Raw genomic sequence first — 24,902 nt, forward strand, 5'->3', positions numbered from 1 at the left:
GATGCTGACAGCTATTCAGAACACGTATTTAGGTCCAAGTTTATGTCATGGAAAGGATACAAAGAGAGGAGAATAAGACAAAGTATCAAGGCAGTGGTGACCAAGAGAGAGCATTTGCTGAGCTTATTTCAGTGCCAAGCCTGTCTGAGTGTTGCCAGAGAAATTTGTTCTTTCCTTTTCCTGCTTTCTGTCAGCATCTTAACTGAAATCACATTGGACAACATAGCAGGTATCAGAAAATGATCTCTTATTCATCTCTGGGTTGTTCTTTCTGTCCAACTCCAGCAGAGAACCTTTACCAGATTGGGTGAAGAGTACCTTAGAGCTCACAGCATGGTAGTCTATACCAGTATAACTTGGCCAGCTTGGACATCATGACCATCATAGTTCTTCTAGGAACAGGTTATGGAACAGTGCAGCAGTCAGGGAAGGTGCAGTCTGTCTTTGACATCAGTAAGTAGAAATCCTGAATGGTGGAATGAGTTTGAGAAGAAGAAAAAACAGCTACTGTTCTCTCCCTTCTGGTCTTCTGCTTCTCTTATTAAAACTGTACCACTCTGGTAATTCTAACCAAAGGGCAGTGGTGCAGGCCAGATGGAACTTGGAAACATCTCCATTGGTTTTAGCTCACAATTTGATATAAATCTATTTCCTGTTCTTTTATTGGGCAATAATTTTCCTGATAGGAGAGGGTACTATCACTCCTTTTTGAACTTGTACAGAAATGGAAGAAAGAGCTGAAAACGCTATCAGCAAGGCAAATGGTTTCCATTTGAGCCCATAGATAGGGGCACAGCCTTTGTGCTAATATTCTCTGTTCCTGGCATCTGCGGCAGTTGTGGTATTTCTAAAGACTTGATGCTTGATCCTAGAATAATTTAGATGGGCAGAAACCTGTGGAAGTAATCTGATACAACCTCCGGCTGAAAGCAGATCCTACTAGATCTGTTTGCTCAGGACCATGTCCAGCTGAGTTTTGAATGACTCCAGGAATGGAGATTCTGTAGTCTCTCTGGGGAAACCTGTTCCAGCATTGCACAACTGTGAGAAAATTGTAATATGTAATGGTGATTTCCCATCTTGCACCTTGTGTTCATTGCCCTGTGTCTTCTCTCTGTGTACCTCCAAGTGTTCAATTTCATCATCTCTATGCGTTTCTACTACATAGCTGAAGACAGCAAGAAAATTCATCCTCCCCTTAGCCATTTCCACGTGAGGCTGAACAATCCCATTTCTTCAGTTTCCACTCATACATCATACGCTCCATCTTGGAAGTCTTCCTCTGGACTTACTCTGGTATGTTAATGTCTGTCTTTACTGGGATCCCCAAACTGGACACGGGTTGATGAATAGAGGAAAATAGTTGCTCCTTGATCTCTTGTTGCTAATACAGGGCAGCATATTGCGAATGTGACTGCCACAGTGACACACGGATGGTGATGCCTTGAGTGAGGGGTTTGTAATACAGCCTGTGTCTTCAAGGCTGTAGGTGTAATGTAGCTCAAGGGCTGCACTGAAACGGAAGTAATACAGCTAGCCTGTTTAAAACAGAAATCCTTTCTTGCTCTCCTTTGATGCTGTGTGGAAACATCATGTGATAAAAGGCTGGCAGTTTTTGCAGGTTGTGGTAGATGCTGTCTCTTACTTCTTCCTAGGAAGTTGTTCTCGTGCATCTCTTTATCATCAGTGAATAAAACTTGTCTGTCCCTTTATTTCATAATTTCTACATGGAAACGTCTCTGCTGGGCATTCGTGGTAGTTGTTTAGAAGCTGTTTTCAGCTGTATTCCTTTATTAATGTTCTCCTGTTACTAAATACTTAGTTTGGAGGCAGGAGTAGTTTCGTTAGCTGCAGTGGTCTTGGTCTTGCTCGTGTTACTGTTTTTCACTTCAGTTCCACAAATTACAACCACATCCTTTAACAGAAAAATTTTAGTCAACTTCCTGGTGAGTGGAGTCGTTGCTTTTTTTTTTTCCTGTGCAGAGTAGTACGAGGCTTACACAGTCTTCTGCTTGATCATCAATTTCCAGTGTGCAACAGTTCCTTGGCACGTTGACTAAGGCTTGAGCTCATTATGAACTCGGGCAGTTTCAAAGATAAGTCTTCTGCTGTATTCTGGGAGGTTGTTAAGGGTCAAGGGCCAAGGTAACCACCCCTCGAATTCCTTAATGTTTTCCATCTGCCTTGTTAGAGGCAGAAGGAGTTTTAAGGGGAAAAGAAGAAATTCACACCTCAGTTTTGCGTTATGGAAAGTGAAACAAACTTTTAATAAATAATAGAACCACACAATTATACACTATTTTATATATATATAGGCACAAACCGAGAAAGGAGAAAAAGGGGAAAAAAAAACAAAGAAGAGAGGATTCGGATAACCATAGTTCTTAACAGTCTGTTCTTTTCAAGGTCAGTGCTCTGGGCAGGCATCCAACGACAAGGTGGGAGTGGAGGCTGTTGCCGCTCTCAGCCCGGAGCAGAATTCCTCTCGCGGCGAGGAAGAGAGGGGGTGGGGGAAAAGCCCCCGCGAGCAGCCGATCAGCTAGAGAACTCCCTTCACGAAACAACAGGAGGGAGTTCGAGTATTTCACCCACTGTTCATACGAGACTCACGGCAGGAACGGCTCAAAGTTTATGATTCCTCAGGCGATCCGGATGATGCAGCCGTCAGGTTACAGCCTGGTCTTGGCCTGGTCTCTTGCTGGCAGAGTTACAGGAGTGCTGACTTCGTGCCTGGTCTCTTGCTGGCAGAGTTACAGGAGTGCTGCCTTCGTGCCGCTGCCCGGAAGCCAAGAGGAGGTCACTCCCCCTGCCTGCTGCTTTTAAAGGCTCCCAACGTAATGTTACGTTCACCTGACTCTCTTAACCAGTTAAATGCGGAATTATTGTACTGCATGGAATAATTCTATTTGTCCATTTCCCAAAACGAGGAAGCTTCAGCTCAAACCAGGACAGAGGTGCAAAGATTTTTCCATGATGTTGGCCCAGCACAGTCCTTCCTAGCACCTGATGCTGAATAATTTATTGCAGTTCAGTCATTCATGACTGTCTTTCACTTTACCAACAGAGAAGCTTTGGCTAAACATGCATGTTTCTTTCTGAATCAGTTGATTTGCATCTTTATTTGATAGTTTTCCTAAAGCCTTTGGGTATACTTAGTTATTAGCCAGGGAACTTGCCTGTGTAAGAGTTCATGGGGTGTTCATTTTGTGATGTTGCTCTTAGAAAAGAGAAAAAACCACAGGCACTTATGGTGTGCAGTGAACTCCCAAGGACAAAGTAATTATGAGACCTCATGTGAAATGAGTTTTCACTTAAGCCAGCCAGTTATTTCAATGTATTCTTGGCATCTGTTGAGGAGGAGAGACAGTATGCCCTGGAAATGTTTATCTGAACTATGATGCTTTAACCGTTTCCAAGTCTTGTCTGTGGTGAGAGAGAGCTTATCTACTGGCTTTTCATTAATAAGACTGTTTCTGTGAGTTACTATCTCTACTTGCTTTTCTACAGCTCTTAGCCTGGTTTGGATAATGTTTTGTGAACAAATCACACGATGATATTGTGGGGAGCAGCGTGCAGTGATTGTGCATCATGTGGGATCCAGTGCTAGATTCTTGTGAATACAGTGCAGAGATGGGTTTCAGGACTCTCAGACAGAGAAGATGCTTTTTTTTGCAAAGTAACCCCAGTAGGACCTCCAGGACTCCCGTTCTTGGCAGGCCCCGGCCACACCATGCCTGGGTCTGTGATGTCCGGAGGTAGAGCAGCGACTCTTTCACAGGCACCCCCTTGCCGTGGGGAAGGAGCTTGCGTGCCCTTGTGAGGTTGAGAGCTGTGCTGGTGGTGGCATGTGCCTCCGGTGGGGTCTCCCCAGCCAGACAGGTCTCAGCTGAAGGGTCAGACAAAGTGTGTCCACGGGCAGGATGGGCTCACTAGCCTTCGGGCAGCCATCCTAGGAGAAGGACAACTCTGACTCCAAACCCGGGCAGATGGAGCTCGTTTAGCCTTGTAAGGCTCCATCTAAGAGAAGGATACTCTAATCAAACCTACGACCCGAGGACTTCGCTGTCACTGTCCAAGCTCGCTAGGCCCTGGCAGATGAACCTCAGGTGTAAAGGGTGGAGCCAGTTCTGTGCACGCTGGTGCCTCACCTGAAAAATCCACCGCGCAGGCCTGAAGGGTGCACTCATCGCTTGCAGTGAGCGCGGGAAAAGCCCTTCCCAGATCTTCGTTCACAAAGCCAAGCCATGATGATGATCCCCAGTAGTCACTTAACTTTATTAAATTTGCAGTTGTCCTTCTTTACCTTCACTTTATTGTGCAGGTATTCTTTTTAAATTTCATTTGTGATGATACTTGGAATACAGAATTTACAGATACTACAGTTTTTTATTTTTCTCAGTAAATGAACTTGTTAAAATTCTGGAAGAACTGGCAAGGCTTAGGCTTAAAATATCACTGTAAAACTGTTGTTGATGTCCCAAGTTGACCTCCCTAGAACATTCTTCATTGAAAAAATATCTTAATGACATTTAATTAAGTATTTTAAAATTAGAGTTGAAATTTTACTAATAGTAGAAATTTGATTGAATTGGCCTTGAGTAGAGGGGGAAAACCAGACGAAATAAGTTGTACTGTTGGTGGTTACAGCAATGCTGACTGAAATTTCTGTAGGATGCTGTTTCAGAATTAGCTATTGAATTATTTCTGACTTGCTATGTAATTAACTAATAGCCTGAGATTGGAGGAAAAGAATAGTATCCATATAGATACCATTCTAACAGTTAGAATACTATTCTAACAGTTAGATGTGTTAGAAATTGTATTGAACATTTTATTATTTATCATACTTAAAAATATTGCTAGAGAAGGATTATTTTTTCTTCACTCATAAATGGAGACTTCATCAATGAGCTTTCCTCTTTCACTGGTTCTAGTAAACTGACATTTATTAAGTTCCTCAGGCTTGCAGTCAGAGGACTCATCAATTCAGCACGTCCTTTGTGGTGGTGAGAATACAGAGATTTGTCTGGAGTGTGGAAGAAACACCACCACTAAACCCACTTTTGAATCTTCTCTGTTGTAGCTGATACAGGTTTGTCCATCTGCACGATATGAATGATCCCTGTTAGTCTCCAGAAACATCGTCAGGTTTTGGTATTTTCAGTAGAGAGGTGATCTCTATCTTTCTAATACATTTTCTTTGCAAGGAGGTAATACATATGCAGACTCAAATGCAGTCTCACCATCCCTATAAAGTAAGTTTGAATTTATTGTTAAATTGCAGATAGTGCAAAAATTATATTAAATGTTCAACAACAAATCAAGTAAGAAATATGTTTCAAGGAATACAATATTTTTCTTCTTTTCCTGGTTGTTGTGTAAAAAACAAGTTCTTATTAACTACAAATGTGTAAATGGAAGTTGAACACTTCCTGCAGGGTTTATCTCTGTTGGCTGTAAATTTCAGGCTGTGAATAGGAACCAGTTTAGAGCAGTATTCCATTACTTTGGGTATCGTCCTTAACTGCAAAGTTGTTTAGTGAATCCATTCTACAGACTGAAGTCCCTGCCCTGTAGTTGTGGAAAATATTTATAGCTCCTAGAATTGTGACTGTGATGTTTTAGGAGCAATCTTCAACTGAGCCCTACTTACTGTATGTTTAGTTTGTAGCATTTAATCTTTAACACTTATGTGTTAATTTGCCATGCATGAACTCTGCCAACAGCGTATTTATAACTCTAGTATTGCTGAGAATCATATCACGTAACCTTGAGATGGGAAGGGGTCGTGAGGGACTTGTTCTAGAAATGTCCCCATGAGATGATTCCCCATTTACAATTACTAGTGGAGAACTTTCCATTAACCCGTTTGAATCCTTGTTGATTATTATGCAGTGCGTGGAAAGTGCTTTTCAGAAGTCCTGAGAAAGCAGGGGTTGCCTAGCTGGTGAGTAACTGTAGGGGCAAAGGGGCAACGGTCGTTTGGCAAGACCTGTTTTCTGTAAAGCTGAATTTGAATTTGGCACTGTCCCTGCATTCTCTGTGGAGTATCTCCTAGCTGAGCTTTTCAGTACTTTGTTTTCCACTCTGAAGATCAGTGTATAATGTTGCTCCAGCTGCTGTGATGATCATCTTCTCACTTCTTAAATATTGGGGGGCGTTAACTCTTTTTCGTAATTGCTTTGAGTGTTCTCAAGATAAGGCCTTTTTCTTGTGTGTTTTTTGGGGGTTTTTTGTATGATAAAAGATGTATTTTTAAATTAAATTTGATCTGCAAGTCTGGTCATCTATCGTAATTTGTAATCTAACTAATGCTTTTCTGACTGTATTGTTAAAATAATCACAGTTACAACTTCCTACTGTTACTCAGTAGGAACAGCTATTCAGCATGTTAGGCGTTGATCCAGTTTTAACTTCAGTTGTTTTGATTGCTTCGAAGTGCGTGGCACATTGTTTTGGTTTGTGGTGCACTTCTCATTTGCTTACCTTGTAAGCTGTGTGACAGTCTGGATTCTATATGTTTCTTGAATCAGAAGTGCTGTTTCTTACTTATTATGGACCACGCACAGTTCCTGTGAACAAAACTAGTTCTAGGTGTTGGATTGGTTTCTTTGGTTAAAGGTGCAATTTTGCCCCCCTGGTTTGTGCATTGCCTTGCATTGTAACAGGAGAGATTGTTGGTGCAAAGGCAGAAAGACAATGGTGGAAGAAGATCACAGAGTAGTTGACATTGGACAGGACCTCTGGAGGTCATCTGGTCCAGCCTCCCCCGCTCAAGCAGGGCCGCATACAGCCAGTTGCCCAGGAATGCGTCCAGATGGCTTAAAAATATCTCTGAGGACAGAGACTCCACAACCTGCATGGGCAACCTGTGCATGTGTTCGGTCACCCTCACAGTGAAAAAGTGTTTCCTCATGTTCAGAGGGAACTTCCTGCGTTTTGGTGTTTGCCCATTGCCTCTGGTCCTATCACCAGACACCACTGACAAGAGCCTGGCTCTGTCGGCTTTGTGCCTTCCTTTCATATACGTACATACATACACACTCACCCTTTATATACCTTAATATGAGCCCTCCGAGCTTTCTCTTCTCTAGGCTGATCAGACTCAGCTCTCTCAGCCTTTCCTCGTAACAGAGATGCTCCAGTCCCTTTGTCTTCTTCATGGCCCTTTGTTGGACTCTCTCCAATATGTTCACGTCTCTATTCTGCTGTGGAGCCCAGAACTGGACACAGTACTCCATGTGTGGCTTCACCAGTGCTGACTGAGAGCTGGGAAGGGTCACCTCAACATGCTGACAACATTCTTCCTATTGCAGCCCAGGATATCACTGGCCGCCTTCTCTGCCGTGGCACATTGGAGGCCTTGCAGCGACACCCAGAGCAGATCTTTCATCTCAGCCATATCGGGAACAGTGCTGGGGAGTGCGCTCGCTGGCTGTACAGGGTCTGTCATTTCTGTCACTACGTGTGTAGTGAGTGACATCTGTTTGTCTAACAGCTGAAGTGTTTGCAGTCAATGTGATTTGGTAGCAGCCTGAAAGAAATTCCCGAGGCTGGTGAACACGTAAGCAGAAGAAAAAGCATAGATCTTTTTCATTAAGAAGGTGGTATCACTCTTGGGGAGTTTGAAGATAGGGGCTTGTAGTGTTGATGAAAAAGGAACAAGAAACAGTTAATGTGATGATTTATGGGCTATCAGAAAGAGGTCTAAGCATAGGTCTCTGGAGACACGTGCTTTGGATTTATGAGGAGAACAGTGTTGATAAACTCAGTGGTTTAGCTACTGCTGCCCAGTGCTTGCACAGCATCAAGGCTTTTCTGTTTCACACTCTGTCCCCCACAGCAAGTTGGCTGGAGGCGGGCAAGAGGCTGGGAGGGGCTGCAGCTGTCCCACCTGACATACCTGTAATGACCAAAGAGAGATTCTGTACCGAGTAGTGTCATGCTCAGCAATAAAACTGGTGGGTTCCCCCCCCGCCACCCAGAGTAGCTGCTGCTTGGGACTGGCAGGGCAGCTGTCTTCTGGCTGAGTTTAGATGTTAGGGTGTTTTGGTTCTTGTTTTGTTTTTCATCACTTTTTCCCTTCTGATTCTTTCCCCCTTCTGACTGCAAGGGAGTGAACAAGCAACTAGGTGGGGGCTTACCTGACAGCCAGGCCAACTCACCACACCTGATCCGTGTGGATTAGGGTTGTATTTCTATAAACCTGCTGTTCTGCAGTGTTAAAAACTCAAGTGACTTTGGCTTTTGGTATCACGTTAAAAAGGACAATACAGTGCACAACCTTCCAGAGATTCTGTCTGAAATTAGTATTCACTGATTTATGTCAAAAAAATAGGAAGTTATTGAAGAGAAGAGCTGTCCAGTAGTGTGGGGAAGAGAGAAGGGAGGATACCACTTCAAAATATGTTTAAGTTTGAAGAAAGTCGTTCTTTGTTAACGAGGAAGATTTTGTCCTATTTGAAAGGCAAAAATCCACTTAGTTTTACTTTCAGTGAAGCCTTGACTTTTGAAATTGTTTGTTTGAAGGTAAATAATTATTCTTGGAGGAACAGATCAATTTGTTTTTATGTTAATTCTTAAAAGGAAAAGGTTTCTTGAATAAATAACTTCATATAGGATCTCAAGAATTGTATAGAATCCTTGAAACGCTTAATACAGACACCCTAAAAAACCATGTTCAATGGAAAACTACAAATATGTGAAAATAATTGGAACCCCAAAGTGCTACTTTCCAGTGAATTGGGTTAAAATTTCAGGAAGCTTTTGTGCAAGTTTTCTGTAAGAAAATCTGAATAATTTCTGTTGTCTCAGATCCAGTTGTCTTGGATCCCAGTAACAACCATTCTTGTTGGATTTCCTACCTCTGTCATCAGGCGAAGGTTGTAGATTTTTCATTTGTTTCTGTTTTAGTGGCTGGGGTGTGTTGAGACAACTTCAGGATCCTAGAGCTGAGTAACTTCTGCACACAGATAAACTCTTGTCAACCAAACCAGCTAGTCATGCTGGCCAGGAGTTTGAGAATTTCATAGCGTAGCACCTGACACGTTCAGAGCCTGGCTGGTAAGGGGTCATTCTGCTTGATTTAGATTAGATACTCCTGAGAAGATTATGTTGGTATTTGTATCTGTGTGGGTGTCGATAATGTTGTTTGTCAGTGTGGTGGAATTAGTCGCTGTATTTTCCTCTGGAAATGCCCCAGTCCTTTATAACCAGTTCTCTGTAGCGCTCGTCTCTGTGTGGGGCTGTAAGATGTCAACTGATCTGGAGTTATTTGTCATCTGATAGAGTTCCTGAGATAATTGTCTAACTTTCTTTAATCTCTGTAGCTGGATTAAGATTAAGCTGCTCTTTTTCTTGTATGTTTAGTTCTTTCTCAGAGCATTTTTTGGTTGGGGTGGTTACTAGTTACAGCAAACCAAGTATCTGCCACATGGGTGCTTAATAAAGCTGAAGTGACAGATGATCCCTTTCATCCTCTTTGCTACCCAGAGTAAAAACTGTTGTGCAAAGGGAATTTGTCCTTCCCTTTACATTATTTTTTTTTTTTGAGGTCTGAGAGTCCTGGATGAACATTTCCTTATTGAGACATAAATGCAGATGCTTTTCCCACTTACTCTCTGTTTAGGACAGAGAATTTTCTTGAGATTTGGGGTTTGAGTGCAAGGCTGAGACAGAGGAATATTTCATGCTGTTGTTGTTAGTGAGACTTAATTACACAGAATGTTGATTTACTCACTCTTGATGCCTATAATAAATATTTCATTACATATATAATTACAAACATTAATACTTGGAGATTGGCAGTGATTTGTAGCAGTTGTATAACGAAACAGTTGTTGGGGGTGTATGAATAGCAGTACAGTTTGACTGAAAGTTGAGTTAACTAATATGTAAAAAAAAAAAAGGAAGAAAAAAGGGGGGGGCTATTTAATGGGACTAAAAGATTTTCTAGACAAGTTTTGTCCTATATATGCTTCTACATAAAGAAATATGAGAAGTGTTTCTACATATTGGTAAATGCATTTGTTTCTTGGCACTGTCCGTTGCTTTTTGAGAGCTAAAGAGAAATGAGTATCATAAAAAGTGTGTATTGATATTTTATAATATTGGGTTTTCATAATCTGTGGTTGTGAATCCATGTTATTCCTTTGTTTTGTTGCTCTTAGGTTTCACTCTTCATGGATCTTCACCTTGAAGGATTGATGTTCGCTAGGCATGGATTCAGACATAATAACAAATACTGAACTCATAAGTGGATGTTAGAATAATTTGAAATACTTTGTTTTAATTCAAGTTCAAAACTGCTTTTTGTTTTATCAGCAAACACATATCTCTTTATGGTGCAAGCTCGTGGTATAATGTTGAGAGAAAATGTAAAAACAATAGGACACATGATCAGACTGTACACCAACAAAAATACTACACTGAATGGCACAGGTAAGAACATTTCTTATTTTAAAAAGAGCTTTATGAAAAAAACTCTTCAAAATGATGTAGCTTGATTATGAAAACCTAGATTCCAGTTCTACTTCTCTGTAACTGAGTGAAGGCCAAATAATTACTGTTTATCAGTTCACTTTAGTGGGAAATATGTGTCGTATCTGTAACAAAGATATCTTAATTATTGTTCCTTTAATGCAATAAAATGTTTTTTTAATCATGCTGCTAGGAATTTGTTACTTACAAAGCTAATGTTCTCACCTGCATAGAGATACGTTACAAACTGAGTGGTTAACATTGGTTTTCACAAAAATGAATTCCTCTTTTTAAGATTACCCTGAGGGAAACAATTCTAGTGACTGTGTTGCTCAAACAACAATGTATCTTCCAGAAAACTTCACTTACTCTCCTTACCAGGCTTGTCCAGAGAAGCTGCCTTACATGAGTAAGTTTTAAACTGACTTTAATGTTTCTCTAATAAATTGGATTGTACTTAAACCAGAATATAATTCTTATAATATAAAGTGCAACTGTATGGAATCCAAATATATAGCAGAAAATGATGAATAAAATATGTGTGAGAATGGACAATAATACTTAACAGAATTTTGCCTGTAGCTGTTCCATTATGAAAGCTTTTGGCCTCTTTAATAATCACCTAATTGTGTTTTAAATTTTATTTACAAATTATTTTGCTTTCTACAAATTAAATAATGTTTTTATTAATATCTAGGAATACTCTAGCTTTATAAAAAGTACCCATTCAGAGTTGCATATTTTGAGAAATATTTTTAAATTTCCTTTTTGGAAATGGTATTCCTAATGCGAGGGTTCATGAGTCAGAAAGTAGTTCTCAAATCTTCATGAGCTAATCACTGTTACCCCAAGATACAGGGCACTGCACGAGATGGTGTAATGACATGAGAATTGATGGGGGTCAGAAAGTTGCAAAGCCCTGTCATAAGGAGGAAGTGGTACTTATCGCACGTTTTGACTTGTTATATCCTCTGTAAATTTTAAAATTAAGCTGTCAAACCCAGATGTTTAAGTTCCCAAGCTATTAGATAGAACTTGGTTAGGTGACCCTAACTTTGAGTCTTTAGGCCTAGAATCTAAACTTCTAATTGTTTTGTTTGAAAGCCCCTAGTTGCAGAGGAGTGTCATGCAGAAATAAGAAACTGGGTTGAGTACTTTGGCTCTGTTGCTGTTTGGTTTGCTGGGTTTTTGTAAAACCTGTACTGTCACAGCTGACCTGTGTAGCAGTGGAAGGTCATATCAGCAGGTATCTACACAAAGTGAGACTGGAAGAGTTCCTTGATGTCATTCATTGTCATTACCTGATGTAATAGTGTGGCTGAAAGGCTGTTGGCTTGGCTTTTTAATCTTAATTAATTTGTCTGGAATTTCAAAGTAGATTTCATTGTAAAGGTTTGTCTGGAAATGTTCTGAAAAATCCCTAAGAATGGTAAATTTTCCTGTGAATCCCCCTTTCCTGCACACTTGCCATTGTTTAGATTCAGTCAAAGTTTTGAGCATTGTTTGCTCTCCTTCAGCTTGTAGAGAAAGCAGTTCTTAAAGTCCAAGAAGTATTAGGTAGGAGACCAGTTTTGAACATGAAAAAGAGGCAAATCTCTACCTTGACCTTCACCACTGCTTTTTTGCTCTTGGAGATAGTTCTTACCTTTATAAAATTGCAGTCTCTTATCTAAAAGAGAGTTCCTTCTTAGAAACCACTTCTGAGTTTTCAGCTTTTTAACTCTACGTTAGGAATTATTGTTACATTATTAGAGTTGCTGTTGGAAGCGAAGCATGATTAAGTATAAATGTTTTTTTTGTTTTTTGCATCTGGAAGAAATCGTAACTTGAGTCAGTAATGCATGGAATTGCTTCAGTTCTAGTAAATGTTTTGCAGATAAGACTATTACTGAGTGAAGAACTAATTGTATACTAATTAGTATAGATCTCAAAGCTAGTAAGTTAAATAGAAATGTCTTGTTTGGTGTCAGAATGTACCAAATAGAAAAGAAGAATCAACAACTCTGTAAATAAGTGTAGATAAGTTACTAGAAGTGACTGTTCATTAGTATCTAGCAGTATCTGTTATGCTAACATGTTTATTTGCTCTACTTGGCATATTTGATTTTAAATCAAGTAAAACTGCTGATTTGTAAGGGAGAAAATTTGAAATATTTTTTGAAGATCTTTGTGATGCCTCCAGAATTCTAGCCTCTTGTCTTTTAGGCTAACACCTGACTTAAGCTGTGGGCTGTCATTCAGCATGAGCAGTAGTTAAGTATCCGTATACCAAACGATGTTGCTGACAATCTGAATTGCTGATTGCTTTTTCTTCAAGGAAAAGTAGTGGATTTTATTAGGCTAATCTCGATTCCATTACAACTTCTTTTTTAATCTCATCAGCAACGTTTATCCAGTGAAGAGTTCAGCAACAGTGCTTGTTATCCATGTTACATCTCCAGATTCTAAACTTTGTCTCTTAGATTATAAATATACAGATACAGAGCCAAAAGTATAAATCAGTTGTTGTTCCTTATGAACTTAAATCATGTAGGAAACTGTCTTAAGCTGAGCAGCAATTAGTCACGATGTTATTATATCCTTCTTTCAAACTTTTTCCCTCCGGAAATAGCGTTTGACTTTCAAAATCATATGGATGTTCTTTTCTATAAATATTGCACATATAAACAAATAAAACTAAATTATTCCAGTAGTCAATATTTTACCTGCTTTGGGGAACAACAAGTTTGAAAAAAATGTGAACTGTGGAAAACCGGAGAAAGAAGAATGATGATTATGCTGATTGGAAAATACATATAAATTAGTATTTGTAATGGGACTTTCAAGGCATCAGTTGAATTCTGCCAGGTTAGTTAGTTCAAAACTGTGTATTCTTCTGCTGCTTTTTCTACTTGTGTATGAGTCTTCTGTACCAGAGTGGGGGGATGAGGCAAGTTAGAAGGTAGTCAGCCATCTTATAGCATGTTATCTTAAATCATTGGTGCCGGCAGGTATTTAGAATTGCCAGAGGAGGGATGCATTCTACTCTGCCATCCTTGCTATCAATCTCATTGGCTATGTGTAATTCCACCAGCATTTGTCTATATGTCTCCTTATTGCTATTTTCTTTTCCATTTTTTTTGTTAGTCATCTCTTTGTACTTACTCTCTCACGATTATTCAGTAGAAAAATCATAATTTTAATAGAAAATAATTCACTGGATAAATTACTGTTCATCAAGGAGATGTGTGTCTTACCCTTTGTTTTTCATGTATACCTTTTTAATCATCAGCTGTGTATTTAGTTATAATCTAAGTAACACTTCTCTGAAGATTATTTAATGCAATGAAATGTTGTAGGTGGTCCTGAGATAGCCAGGGAAGAAAGCTTTTTGAATCACTTCTCTTTTGACCTGCTTAATAGTCTAAGGTTTAGAAGTCAACTGCTCTTCTTCACATCGGTTTGCTGTGTTTGTATTGTGAAAGGAGTACGGTAAGATCATATTTTGTCCCAAATACATATACTCTTAAAATAGGATCAACTAGTGCCTTTGTGTGTGAATCAGTCTTTCAGGTTATAACTCAGCAGTTGAGCACTGTTGTGTGAATTCGTGAGCAAGACACCTATTTCAAGACAGAAGCAGTACAAAAGAGTCTTTAATCAGCATAATATTAATACTGACTTGAGAGGCAGATGGAAAGCAGATTGGTTTTTTCAGTTATGTGAAATGAAAACCATCATGTTAAGAATTTTGAAGTGATCTGCCCAGGTCACTTCATGGTTTGATGAAGAACGGGCTCTTAATGAACTGTAAGAAATACTAGATCTTCTGGTTTGATCACCTCAGCACACGGGGATTGAATATACCTAAACCATTCAAACAGATATTGGAAAAATCTATTTTATATTTAAAAAAAAAAAAAGTTATCGGTGGAGGAAATTGTACTGTCTCCAGAAGCCATATATTCTAGTATTCCACCACCTTAAGCTTTTCCTAATACTCAACCTTTCCTGATAACTGTCTCCTGATACTCAACCTGCATTTACTTTTTTCTTTTTTTCCCCTTCCTATGAGTTAGTCAGATTTCTCCTTGCCCTTCTTCATGCTTGGAAAAAAGTTGGTTACCATCTGTGTACTATGTTACTCTGTCTTGGAAAAGACTTACATTTTTGTCAGTCTCCTCCTTTGTAGATAAGCCAGTACTTTCAGCCTTTCCAGACTACGTAGTTTAGAAAGCTCTTGTCATTCTTGATTTTGGTACTGTAGACTTTCTCTGATTTGATTTCTTTATGAAGCAATATAACTGGCTAAACCCCTGGTTACGAAACAGGCTAGTAATTACCTTCTCTGTCTTTCACATATCAGCAGTTAAAGTGTTCTGAGTGAGTTGTGCCAGATTTGTGCATCTGCATTACAGTTTATTGTCTCATAAGCAATCCATTATAAACCATCAAAATATCTTTCTGCGTGCGGCCACATAGTCAGGTATTGCCCCTTTTGTGTTGTTTATGCCTCACTTCTTCAGTAACAATCCATACTTCATAACAAAAAATTACTTTCACTCTATTGATTTCAGTATTTGTCTGATTTGTTAAAATTATTTTGTTTTCTGATTCTCTTCTTCAAAATCATTTCTGCTTCCTCAGCTTTCTTTTTTTGTGGGTTGTATAAATGTTTTATTGCAGCATGCTAGACAGTATCGGAAGCAGTGAGGACTACACCCAGATATTTAGAGAAGCCCTCTCCTGCCCCCCACCAATGATGGGGAAATAATGCTGATTTCTATGTGCCCACCTCTCGTGTGGTTTTGATCGTACCAACATTTCAGGGTTTACTATACTTTGTAAACAGTCTGGAGGGAATTTCATCATGTCCCAGGAAATTAGAAGAACCTGTCTTACATAAATACTGGTTTACCATTCCTTCTTTTTTTTTTTAATTTATTTAAACTCTGTAAGCATCTGATCACATCTAAACTTTTCTCAGAAGACTAAGGCACCTGAGCCCTTCACATCACATGGTGTTTGCTTCCTTTTCTGATGTAGTGATTGACTTTTATTTATCTTTATTTTCCTATTAGATTCTATAAATAAACTGAAAGGCTCTTGTTGCTTCTCTATCTCTTGGTAGTTGAAATTGATTTAGTAATTTCTATATTTTTTTTAAATTTAATTCGTACATGTTTATGCTCTATATACTGGTCCTCTGTTGATTTGCCCTTATTTCTGCTTTTTGTAAGATTTCTTTTTCAGGATATTGAAGAGTTTCAGATACATCCATAATGATGATCTACGCTTTTTTAAAAATCTATTTTATGTTTATTTTTTACTTTATGTTTACAGGTTCGTAGCATTAGTTTGTTCTGGCAGAGTATTTTTTTCAGCAACTGCCAGGTTTCGTTTTTCTTCTAAAATAAATAAATAAATCTGTGTTGGCTTAAATCTGCTTTTAGAGGTTCTCCTTATTGTGCTGTTTCTGAGCCTTTTTTCCACCTATCATTTTTCTTTAGTTACCCTCTGCGTTTATTTATTTATTTATTGCTAGTATTCCCCAAATATTTAAAATCTTTCCAAAAGGTTTAGGTAGCTACTCAATTCAGTGTTACAACATGAAGCGATCTTTCGGACACAAGTAGAATCTTTTGGGTGTGGGCACAAGGGAGAAAATGGGATTGAGTTCTTTCATCGATTAAAATTCCAACTCTCACCAGAAGACTTAAATTTTTAGAGGAAAATAAGTAGAATATTTTATGGTGTCTTGTCAGATGGTTATTGCGAGATTTTTATTTGATGGTCCCGCATAGCAGGTGCTGAAGAGCAACTTGAGCTTCTGGTTAATGTGTTACACTTCTCTACTTTTGCTTTTTGAAGGTATTGACTATGAAACTTTATTTCTAGTTTTGAAATTTGTACACATTCGTAAGCTAATGACCCACAACTGTTATTCACTATCTCACTGAATTCCACTCTTACTGGTAGCCATTCATGAATATTTTTCCCATTGGGCTAATTAGTTCCATCAGTGGCAGTTCTCAAATCCAGCCACTTGCTATAAATGGGTTTGATGCAGACAGAGGGGAAGTAGTGGATGAAGGCTCTACGTGAAATACGTGTAATTTGGAATTTAAATTGAGGAAGTTTGAGTGTAGTGATGATGCATCATCTTTTCCCGTGGAAGCGCAGGTAGGAAGACACCCAGAGTTTGAGCAGCAGTTCAGTAGTGCAGATGGTGTGGAATTGTTAACAGTGGTGCTTGAAATGAAAGAAGACTCTAATTTTCTGGAATAAATGCAAAATTCAAATTAGTTTGCTTGTGCTGTGTCCTCTGAAATGAGTATTTTGCTTATAGGATTTATTGAAGGAACGTTTTTATCAGGAAATACTGAAATTAACCCTGTAAAAGTTTTAATATTAAAGAGGATAGTACAAATGTTTTCTTTCTTACCTGTAAGTAGTTTAACTACAAATTTCTGATGCTGTTTGTCTAAGATACACCCTATAGTGTTAGATCAGATGTCTTAATTGAAATGAATAAATATTCTTTCCTCTATGTAGGAGGCCTTATTGATGTCAATATGAGTGAAATTAGTTTTGATGAAATTCAGCAACTGTTTTCAAAAGATTTAGACATTAAACCAGGAGGACACTGGAAACCAAAGGACTGTAAGCCACGATGGAAAGTGAGATGCTGTTTTTTCTGAATTTTTTGGATTTTTTTTTTCTGTTGGTGTATAGGAATAGTTTACTACTGCAAGCAGTCTTTTACTGCTATATATTTTATAAAATAAGTAGTATGTTATAGTATATGCGTTATGCTGGCTGTGCTCGGGAAGAGACTAAAGCTTGCAGGGGAACTTGAAAAGGATTGTCAAGAACTTCTGAAGGTTCCTTAACTGTTGTTATTAACTATTTTAGCACGTGGATGCAAGCTCGTCCTATGTGTGTGTTGCTTAAAGTATAATTAGAAGCAAGTGAACATAAAAGGAAAAACTTATTTATATTTTACTCAGAATTTTTTCCTTGTTTTGTTTGAGTGAAATTCCAACCGCTTTCCTAGTGGGGATGACTGTGTAATATACTGAGCCAACTTAAATGTAGAAGTTGAAAAGCCTATGCAAGCTATCTGTATTGAAACATTAAAATATAAAATTGTTAATGTAACAGCTTAATATATATGTATGATTTTTTTGAAGGTGGCGATCCTTATTCCCTTTCGGAATCGCCATGAACATCTTCCAATTTTTTTCCGTCATCTGATACCTATGTTGCAGAAGCAGCGGCTGGAATTTGCCTTCTATGTGGTCGAACAGGTAACAGTGTTTACTTTAAAAGTGACTCTTCAGGATTCATTACTGAAGGGGATTTGATATTCTTACCAAGATTCAGATTAATTCAGAGTTTAAAAATAGTTACTCTGCTGTTCTAATCCTGTGAATGAAAAAGGGAAGATTAGCTCCATTCCCTAGTTTAAGTAGTGGCCAGATACGTGTTGCTTTCCTTCAAGTACAGGCTGATATTTAATAGATGATAACACCTTTGTAAGTGTTCAAGGACAAGAAAATGGGGCTACATCTGGCTGGTGACCAGTCACCCGCAGTGTTCCTCAGGGCTCGGTCCTCGGGCCTGTTCTGTTCAATGTATTTATCAATGCTCTGGATGCAGGAGTTGAATGCACTGTTAGCAAGTTTGCTGATGATAGCAAACGGGGAGGTGCTGCTGACTCTCTTGAGGGTCAAGATGCCTTGCAGGGTGCTCTAGATGGACTGGAGCATTGGGCAGTGATTAATGGGATGAAATTTAACAAGTCGAAATGCGAGATTCTGCACCTAGGATGGAGTAAAGCCAGGCACTAGTATAGACTGCGAGAGGAGTGGCTGGAGAGTAGCCCTGCAGAAAGCGATCTCGGGGTGCTGGTTGGCAGCAGCTCAGTAGGAGTCAGCAGGCTCTCCTGGCAGCCAAGAGGGCAAACCCCATCCTGTAGTGCATCAAACACAGCAGAACCAGCCGGTCGAGAGGTGATTATCCCGCCGTGTTCAGCATTGGTGAGTACTCACCTTGAGGACTGTGTGCAGTTCTGGGACCCACAGTTTAAGAAGGACGTGAAGGTCCTTGAAAGTGTCCAGAGGAGGAGGGCGGCAAAGCTGGTGAAAGGGCTGGAGGGCACGTCCTGTGAGGAGCGGCTGGGGACTCTGGGTTTGTCTAGTTTGGAGAAAAGGAGGCTGCGGGGTGACCTCATTGTTCTCTTCAGCTTCCTGAGGAGGGGAAGTGGAGAGGGAGGTGCTGAGCTCTTCTACCTGGTATCCAGTGCCAGGACACATGGGAATGGTTCAAAGCTGCACCAGGGGAGGTTAAAACTGGACACGAGGAAACATTTCTTTACCGAGAGGGTGGTCAAACACCGGAACAGGCTTCCTAGAGAGGCTTCCTAGAGGCCCCAGCCTGTCAGTGTTCCTAAAGCATTTGGACTTGGTAACATGTTTTAACTTTTGGTCAGCCTTGGAGTGATTGGGCAGCTGGACTAGTTTAGGTCACTGTAGGTCCCTTCCAGGTGAAACAGTCTGTTCTGGTCTGTTCTATACTATTCCAGTTGACTGTTAAAAGAAACAAAACGTAACATTTTTTTCTTGGTTTGCATCAGTATTTTTTTAACTCGGGGTCATGCAGTATTAATCCAAACAACCTATATTTTGATTCTTCAGAGTTGCTATAAGTTGCTAGTGCTCTTAAGTTTTGTGTACAAGGGAAGAACATCTAGACTCTTTAAGTTACAAAATACAGCTGATGTAGCTGATGCTCAGCTTAGCTAGAGGAGTAACTGGCATCTTCATCAATGTTTTTCTTTTTGTCTGTGTTTGGTGGAGGATGTATTTCTCATACTGCTGAAATTTAGTGTCTTCTTGATTCTTACAATGTCTCCTTTGTTTTCTGTTTGAAGACAGGTACTCAACCTTTTAATCGTGCAATGCTCTTTAATGTTGGCTTCAAAGAGGCTATGAAGGATGCTGTCTGGGATTGCATAATATTTCATGATGTGGATCACTTACCTGAAAATGACCGAAATTATTATGGATGTGGAGAAATGCCACGTCATTTTGCAGCGAAGCTGGACAAATACATGTACATGTAAGTAATTAGCTTTGTACACCTTGTTTCTTAAAGATCCAGGAGCATTCTTAATGTGTGTGTGAATTTTGCGACAGCGTATGTGGTAGGTGAAACCAATAAATCAGCCTCCTACCATGCCATTGACATAAATGCATATCTAGTTGTTAAATTTTAAGTTTGGTGCCTACATTTGATATGTTGCTAATTTGAAGATATTATTTGTAATTTTCAGTGTTGAGCTTGTTGCAATGAAGTTGATCTTTAAAAAGGAATCCAAAGGCTCTGTGTGTCAAGGGGGGACAGGGAATTTTTCTTGCTCACTAGAAATCTTTTCTGGCTACATAAGGTTTTATGGTGGCTGTTAACAGAGCAGATAATCGGCTGCAAAATACCACAGGGAAAATGTCTTACTTAATTTTCTCATAAATGTACAATTTACTTCTGTTCTGTAATGCTTTTTAAACAGATTTTCTTCCTGCTAGACTATTTCACATGCTGTTTTCAGTCTCTGTCCACATTTGGTGAATGTCGTGGGTCCTGCAGTTTTCTTACCTCCTTTCCTTCTACCATTTTACATTAATTATGTTTCACTTTTTAATGCTGTGCTCTCTCATGACCCTCTTCCAGTCACTTCACACAAAGCTGAAACTTAGTGCTTGCTCCATGTGTGTATTTGCCATTCTGGAACTTTGTGAAGTTGATCTACGTGACAACCTGGTCAACCTGGCAGATGGAAAGCAGTGCATTAAAAACATCACTCTGTGTTTGGACTTCGGGTTGTCAGCCAATGAGCAGTCAAACCTTTAAAGATTTTCTACGTATTTAAAAATATATAAATAAACACATATAAAGATAGATGAAATCTCATCTGTTTTTATGTATTTTATATACATAGAAAATATTTCACAAATTCATAAAATTTCTAAACACAAATTTATGAAATAGATAAATCTCTCTGTAAGTACATATTTATAAAATATAAAAATAAATATGTATTTATATATATGTGAAAGTGCATGTGCACCACACACACATACATTGCTAGGAATAAAAACCTCCAACAGTTCCATTAACTGTTCCATATTTATTTTTGTTTGGTGGGTTGGGTTTGGAGTGGCGATGATTTTTTGTCATTTCAGTTAAATGATGAAAGGGATACATAGTGACAACCTTCCCCAAAAGCTATTAAGATTTGGTTGAATCCTGTTTTTCCACAGAGATCAGAAATTACATGACTGGTTTGGGGTTTTTTTGTTGTTTGTTTTTTTTTTTTTGCTTTCCATGCGTGTCTTTTGTATAAAGGAATCTTTGTCATAGCATAAGGACAAAACAAACGATGCTTTGAGTACACAAAGTAACATGCTGCAGTAAGGCCAACAGAGTCTTCCCCTTGCATTCTGGAGTTTTGTCCTTCAGTGTGGCAGTTGTGTGCTAAGCACTGGTAAATATTCTTGTAGATAGCCCTAACTCCTTGAAGGTTCCAGATCTGGAAGCGCCTCCTGAGAAATATGTTTTATTACTTTGATGAAATAATTTGCGGTGTCTGACAGAGGAGCACACTTTGCTGTAGCAGCATCTGGTTTAAGGATGCAAATCAATATTAATGGAAGTAAATAGAGATACTTAAATTTTTCTTTTTTTTAGACTGACAAAGTGCTTTGAAAACTGGCAATCACGTTGCCTGAGCCTTAGTACGTTGTGTTATATAGCTATAGTGGCTCTTTGTGTTGGCCTACTGCTTATTACTTAATATGTGTGAGCGATTACTGCATGCTTACTGACAAAAAAACCCATAGATCTTTTTGAATCAAAAGATTAGCTTCTGAAATTGGGAGAATTGTTTTTTAAGTAAGCATGTATTTCACTGTGGTTGACGTGTGTACTGTCAAACAAGTCTTAACAGTCCTGTAGAATGTAGCTATGAATTAAAATGACTGAACTGATGCTTTATTTATTTGTAGTTTTTTCAGTTGATTAAAAAGAGGGTTTTTTCAGTTGAATAGTGTCAAAATGAAATAGTTTGAGGCCTTCACTTAAGACTTCAGCTGTGAGTCTAAAGCAGCCATCTGAAATACATGACCGACTCTTGTTTTGTGTAGTGATACTAACCTGAGTTACAGGTTAAGAGCACCCTTTGTGCAAACCAGACACTCCTGCAAACATTTTGTCCAACTTCCATGTATGTTGCTTAATGCCAGCGATCAGTGAACCAGGTACCCTCGGTGAATACATTCGGCATTCGATCATGTCCTTAGTCTGGGGTTCTTGGGTTTTTGAAGGGAGAGGGCTACTTGTCCACGTTCAGCTAATAACACAGAATTTGTCTTTTGTTTTCAGTCTTCCATACAACGAGTTCTTTGGTGGTGTAAGTGGCCTGACAGTGGAACAATTCAAGAAGATCAATGGATTTCCAAATGCCTTTTGGGGATGGGGTGGAGAAGATGATGATCTTTGGAACAGGTGAGGGTTCAATCTCTACGTCTTTATCATCGTTCTGTGGAATTCTTTGAGAGCAATCAGGTGTTTTTTCTGTCAGTTGTTACTTTTTATTTGTTTTAAATGAACAAATTCTGACACTTTTAAGGGAGTTTGCTTTAGAAATTCCAGAACATAAGATTTTTTTTTTTTTTTTCTTGGCATGGGAACAGTTAACAGGCTTTTAGGAGTTTGGTCTTGTAATAAATAATAGATGTAACAAACAAATAACAATATTAAGCATATTTAGTCTCATTTTTTCCAGTCTTTCTGTATTGCTTTTTGATTTTAATTGGCGTCTCTTGCTGCTGACATTATGGAATATCATCCCGCAGACACGCAGAGTAAGCATGAGTTAAGTGTCTTTCATATCATAGGAGCAGTGTTTGAGAGGTTAATTTGTGACTATATTGATAGTCACAGACTGGACAATGGCCAGCCGTGCTCATGGGTTACTAACTGCTGACAGTAAACAAGTGTCAAATGTTCCAGCATTGAGTTTCTGTATAAAGATATATATTTTCAAGGGAGAGTTTGTATGTTTTCATTCTTTTTCCTTAATATTTTCATATTTTTATGCTGTTGAGCTTTAAGAACAGAGCAGGAAATACTAAATATGAAATTATTGTTTCACATTTCATTGGTTTTGCCAGCTTTCTTAGTTGTCGTGTTAGGAGTGTTTTGTGTTTTTCAGTGAGAGAATGTCAGTGAACGCAAGCCTTAGCTTTGAAAGATTTGACACGTTTTTCACTTTTGCTGTAGCTTGTGAAAACATCACTTTAATACTCTTTGTACAAATGTTTGTGTATTATACTGCAGGGTTCACTATGCTGGGTACAATGTAACAAGACCAGAGGGAGATTTGGGGAAGTACAAATCCATTCCTCATCATCACAGAGGTGAAGTCCAGTTTTTAGGACGGTAAGAAAAACAGAGAACTGTTCCAGTACTAGAGCTCAAGATGTAAAGTGTTTTCTCACACACATACAAATCTTGCACATGTACAAATTAAGCAGTCAGTGCTTATCAGTGTTGCTCCCTCTTTAGTGCTAAACTTGGTATTTTCTTAAATGTATTGTATTTGGTGTTCGGGTATTTCTTATTTAACTGTAAGAGAGGCTGAGTTCTGTGTCAGAAGGTATTAGCATCGCCATCTTTGATGCAGAATGTTACTGTTCTGTGGTAGTTTGGGCATCGGTGCTGGCAGGGCTCTGTTTGGTGATTAATTTGGATATTCTGTAAAGGGAAGCAGTACAACCAGGGGAAATGACTCCTGTGTGGAAACAGACTTTAAAGCTCCTCACAGAATATTTCATTCTCTGCTGAGATACAGTCTTCCCTGTTTACATTGACATGAACTTTTTCTTTCGGGGTTCCTTCTTTTGCTACAAAGATGCAGAACGCTTTAACTGACCGGTGAGTTGTGGCTGCCCTAGGTTGCAATAGCAACCAGAATGCATGTGTTTTCAAATAAGAAATACTGCTTAATTCTGTTAGCAATGGGTGTTGTTTCTGGGAACATCTTTATTTTCTGCTTTATTCGTAATTTTTAAAAAGACACGTACAGTAGGCATGAGTAGATACGTGATATGAAACTAAAATGTATCAGTAACCTGGGGAAGGGCTTTTTAATTACCTGAAAGTTAGATGTTTGCAAATGCAGGAGTCTCAAGAATGAAATAAAAACCAATTCAGATGCTTCCTAAATCTTCTGTGAGCTCCACAGTTGTTCTTATAGCAAAAGAACATGAAGGAATTGAGTGTTCTTTAAAAACCAGTTTAATTAGGGACCATAAAAAGTACACATACTAAATGCTTTCTTTGTTATTTAGTCTTAATGGTAACTTGTGAGTGTGAATATAAAATCTAAGTGTATTATGAAGCAGGAAGTGGTTTGCTTTTAAAGCTTAGGTAGGTAATTGGATCATTTCAAAGGGCTGAGAGTTACTTTCAGAATTTAACGTGTATTTCAGAAGGAAATGAATGTTACAGTATCACGTCTAACATCAGTTGAATTGTTTGTTGCAAATCTTTCTCATGTTTTCTTCTTCCAACTTCCTCTGCAGATACAAACTTCTGAGGTATTCCAGAGAACGTCAGTATATTGATGGGTTGAACAATTTGATATATACTCCTAAAATACTTGTCAGTAGATTGTATAAAAATATAACTGTTAATCTCATACCAGAACTTGCTCCTGTTAGAGACTATTGATGGAAGTGGAGTAACAAGCTACCCTGCCAGAATAAACTTTTAACACTGGAAGCTACTAACAGACACTGTAAAACAAAGCAAACCCAACAAAGAGCAGCTCTAGAATTAGAGATTTTTGACCATTTGGTGACGTGTATTTGGGATGAGAAGTGAAGTCGTTGCATTTTGCTCTGAAAGAAAAGCCAGCAGCCACCCCTCAGCAGTACCACTCAGATGTTTACAGCATGAGACTACTGTTCAAGCCTTCATTCTTCATATGGTCTATCTTAACCACTCAACTAAATGAACTGCAGAAAACAGACCTGTAGCTTCTCTGGAAGTTGGGACAGAGGTCTCCTTCTTCCAGGAATTTTTTATACTAAACCACCCCCTCCTCGTATTTAAATGAATGCTCTTGTTTCTTCTTAAAAGGTGTTTTGTAAATACGTGATGTAAATTAATGTGTGTACATTGCTTTTAAATTGCTCAATATTTTATGCTTCAGTATGTATTTGAGTACGTTCTCATTCGAATTCTGTAGGAATGTTTTTATTAGCATGAAAGAACAAGTGTAAAATGTAAGTATGCTAAAAAAAGGTTATACCTTATGTGAAATGAAGGAATTATTAATTGTTGGCCAGCTATGACTGTAAACTGTTATACTAGTTTTG

The 24,902-nt window shown here is 38.7% G+C and overlaps 1 protein-coding gene across 1 annotated transcript; it reads left to right on the forward strand.

The window, feature by feature from the left end:
* Positions 1–374: 374 nt before the first annotated feature.
* On the forward strand, positions 375–24,846 carry B4GALT6 (UDP-Gal:betaGlcNAc beta 1,4- galactosyltransferase, polypeptide 6). Its single transcript, XM_010145407.1, has 9 exons — positions 375–453; positions 10,324–10,440; positions 10,775–10,888; positions 17,014–17,138; positions 17,652–17,768; positions 19,394–19,581; positions 21,901–22,023; positions 22,858–22,959; positions 24,105–24,846. The coding sequence occupies exons 1-9, from the start codon at positions 375–377 to the stop codon at positions 24,250–24,252; spliced, it is 1,113 nt and encodes a 370-aa protein (XP_010143709.1). The 3' UTR covers positions 24,253–24,846.
* The last annotated feature ends 56 nt before the right edge of the window (positions 24,847–24,902 follow it).

Source organism: Buceros rhinoceros, unplaced genomic scaffold (genome assembly GCF_000710305.1).
Source record: "Buceros rhinoceros silvestris isolate BGI_N320 unplaced genomic scaffold, ASM71030v1 scaffold14341, whole genome shotgun sequence".
NCBI lineage: Eukaryota > Metazoa > Chordata > Aves > Bucerotiformes > Bucerotidae > Buceros > Buceros rhinoceros.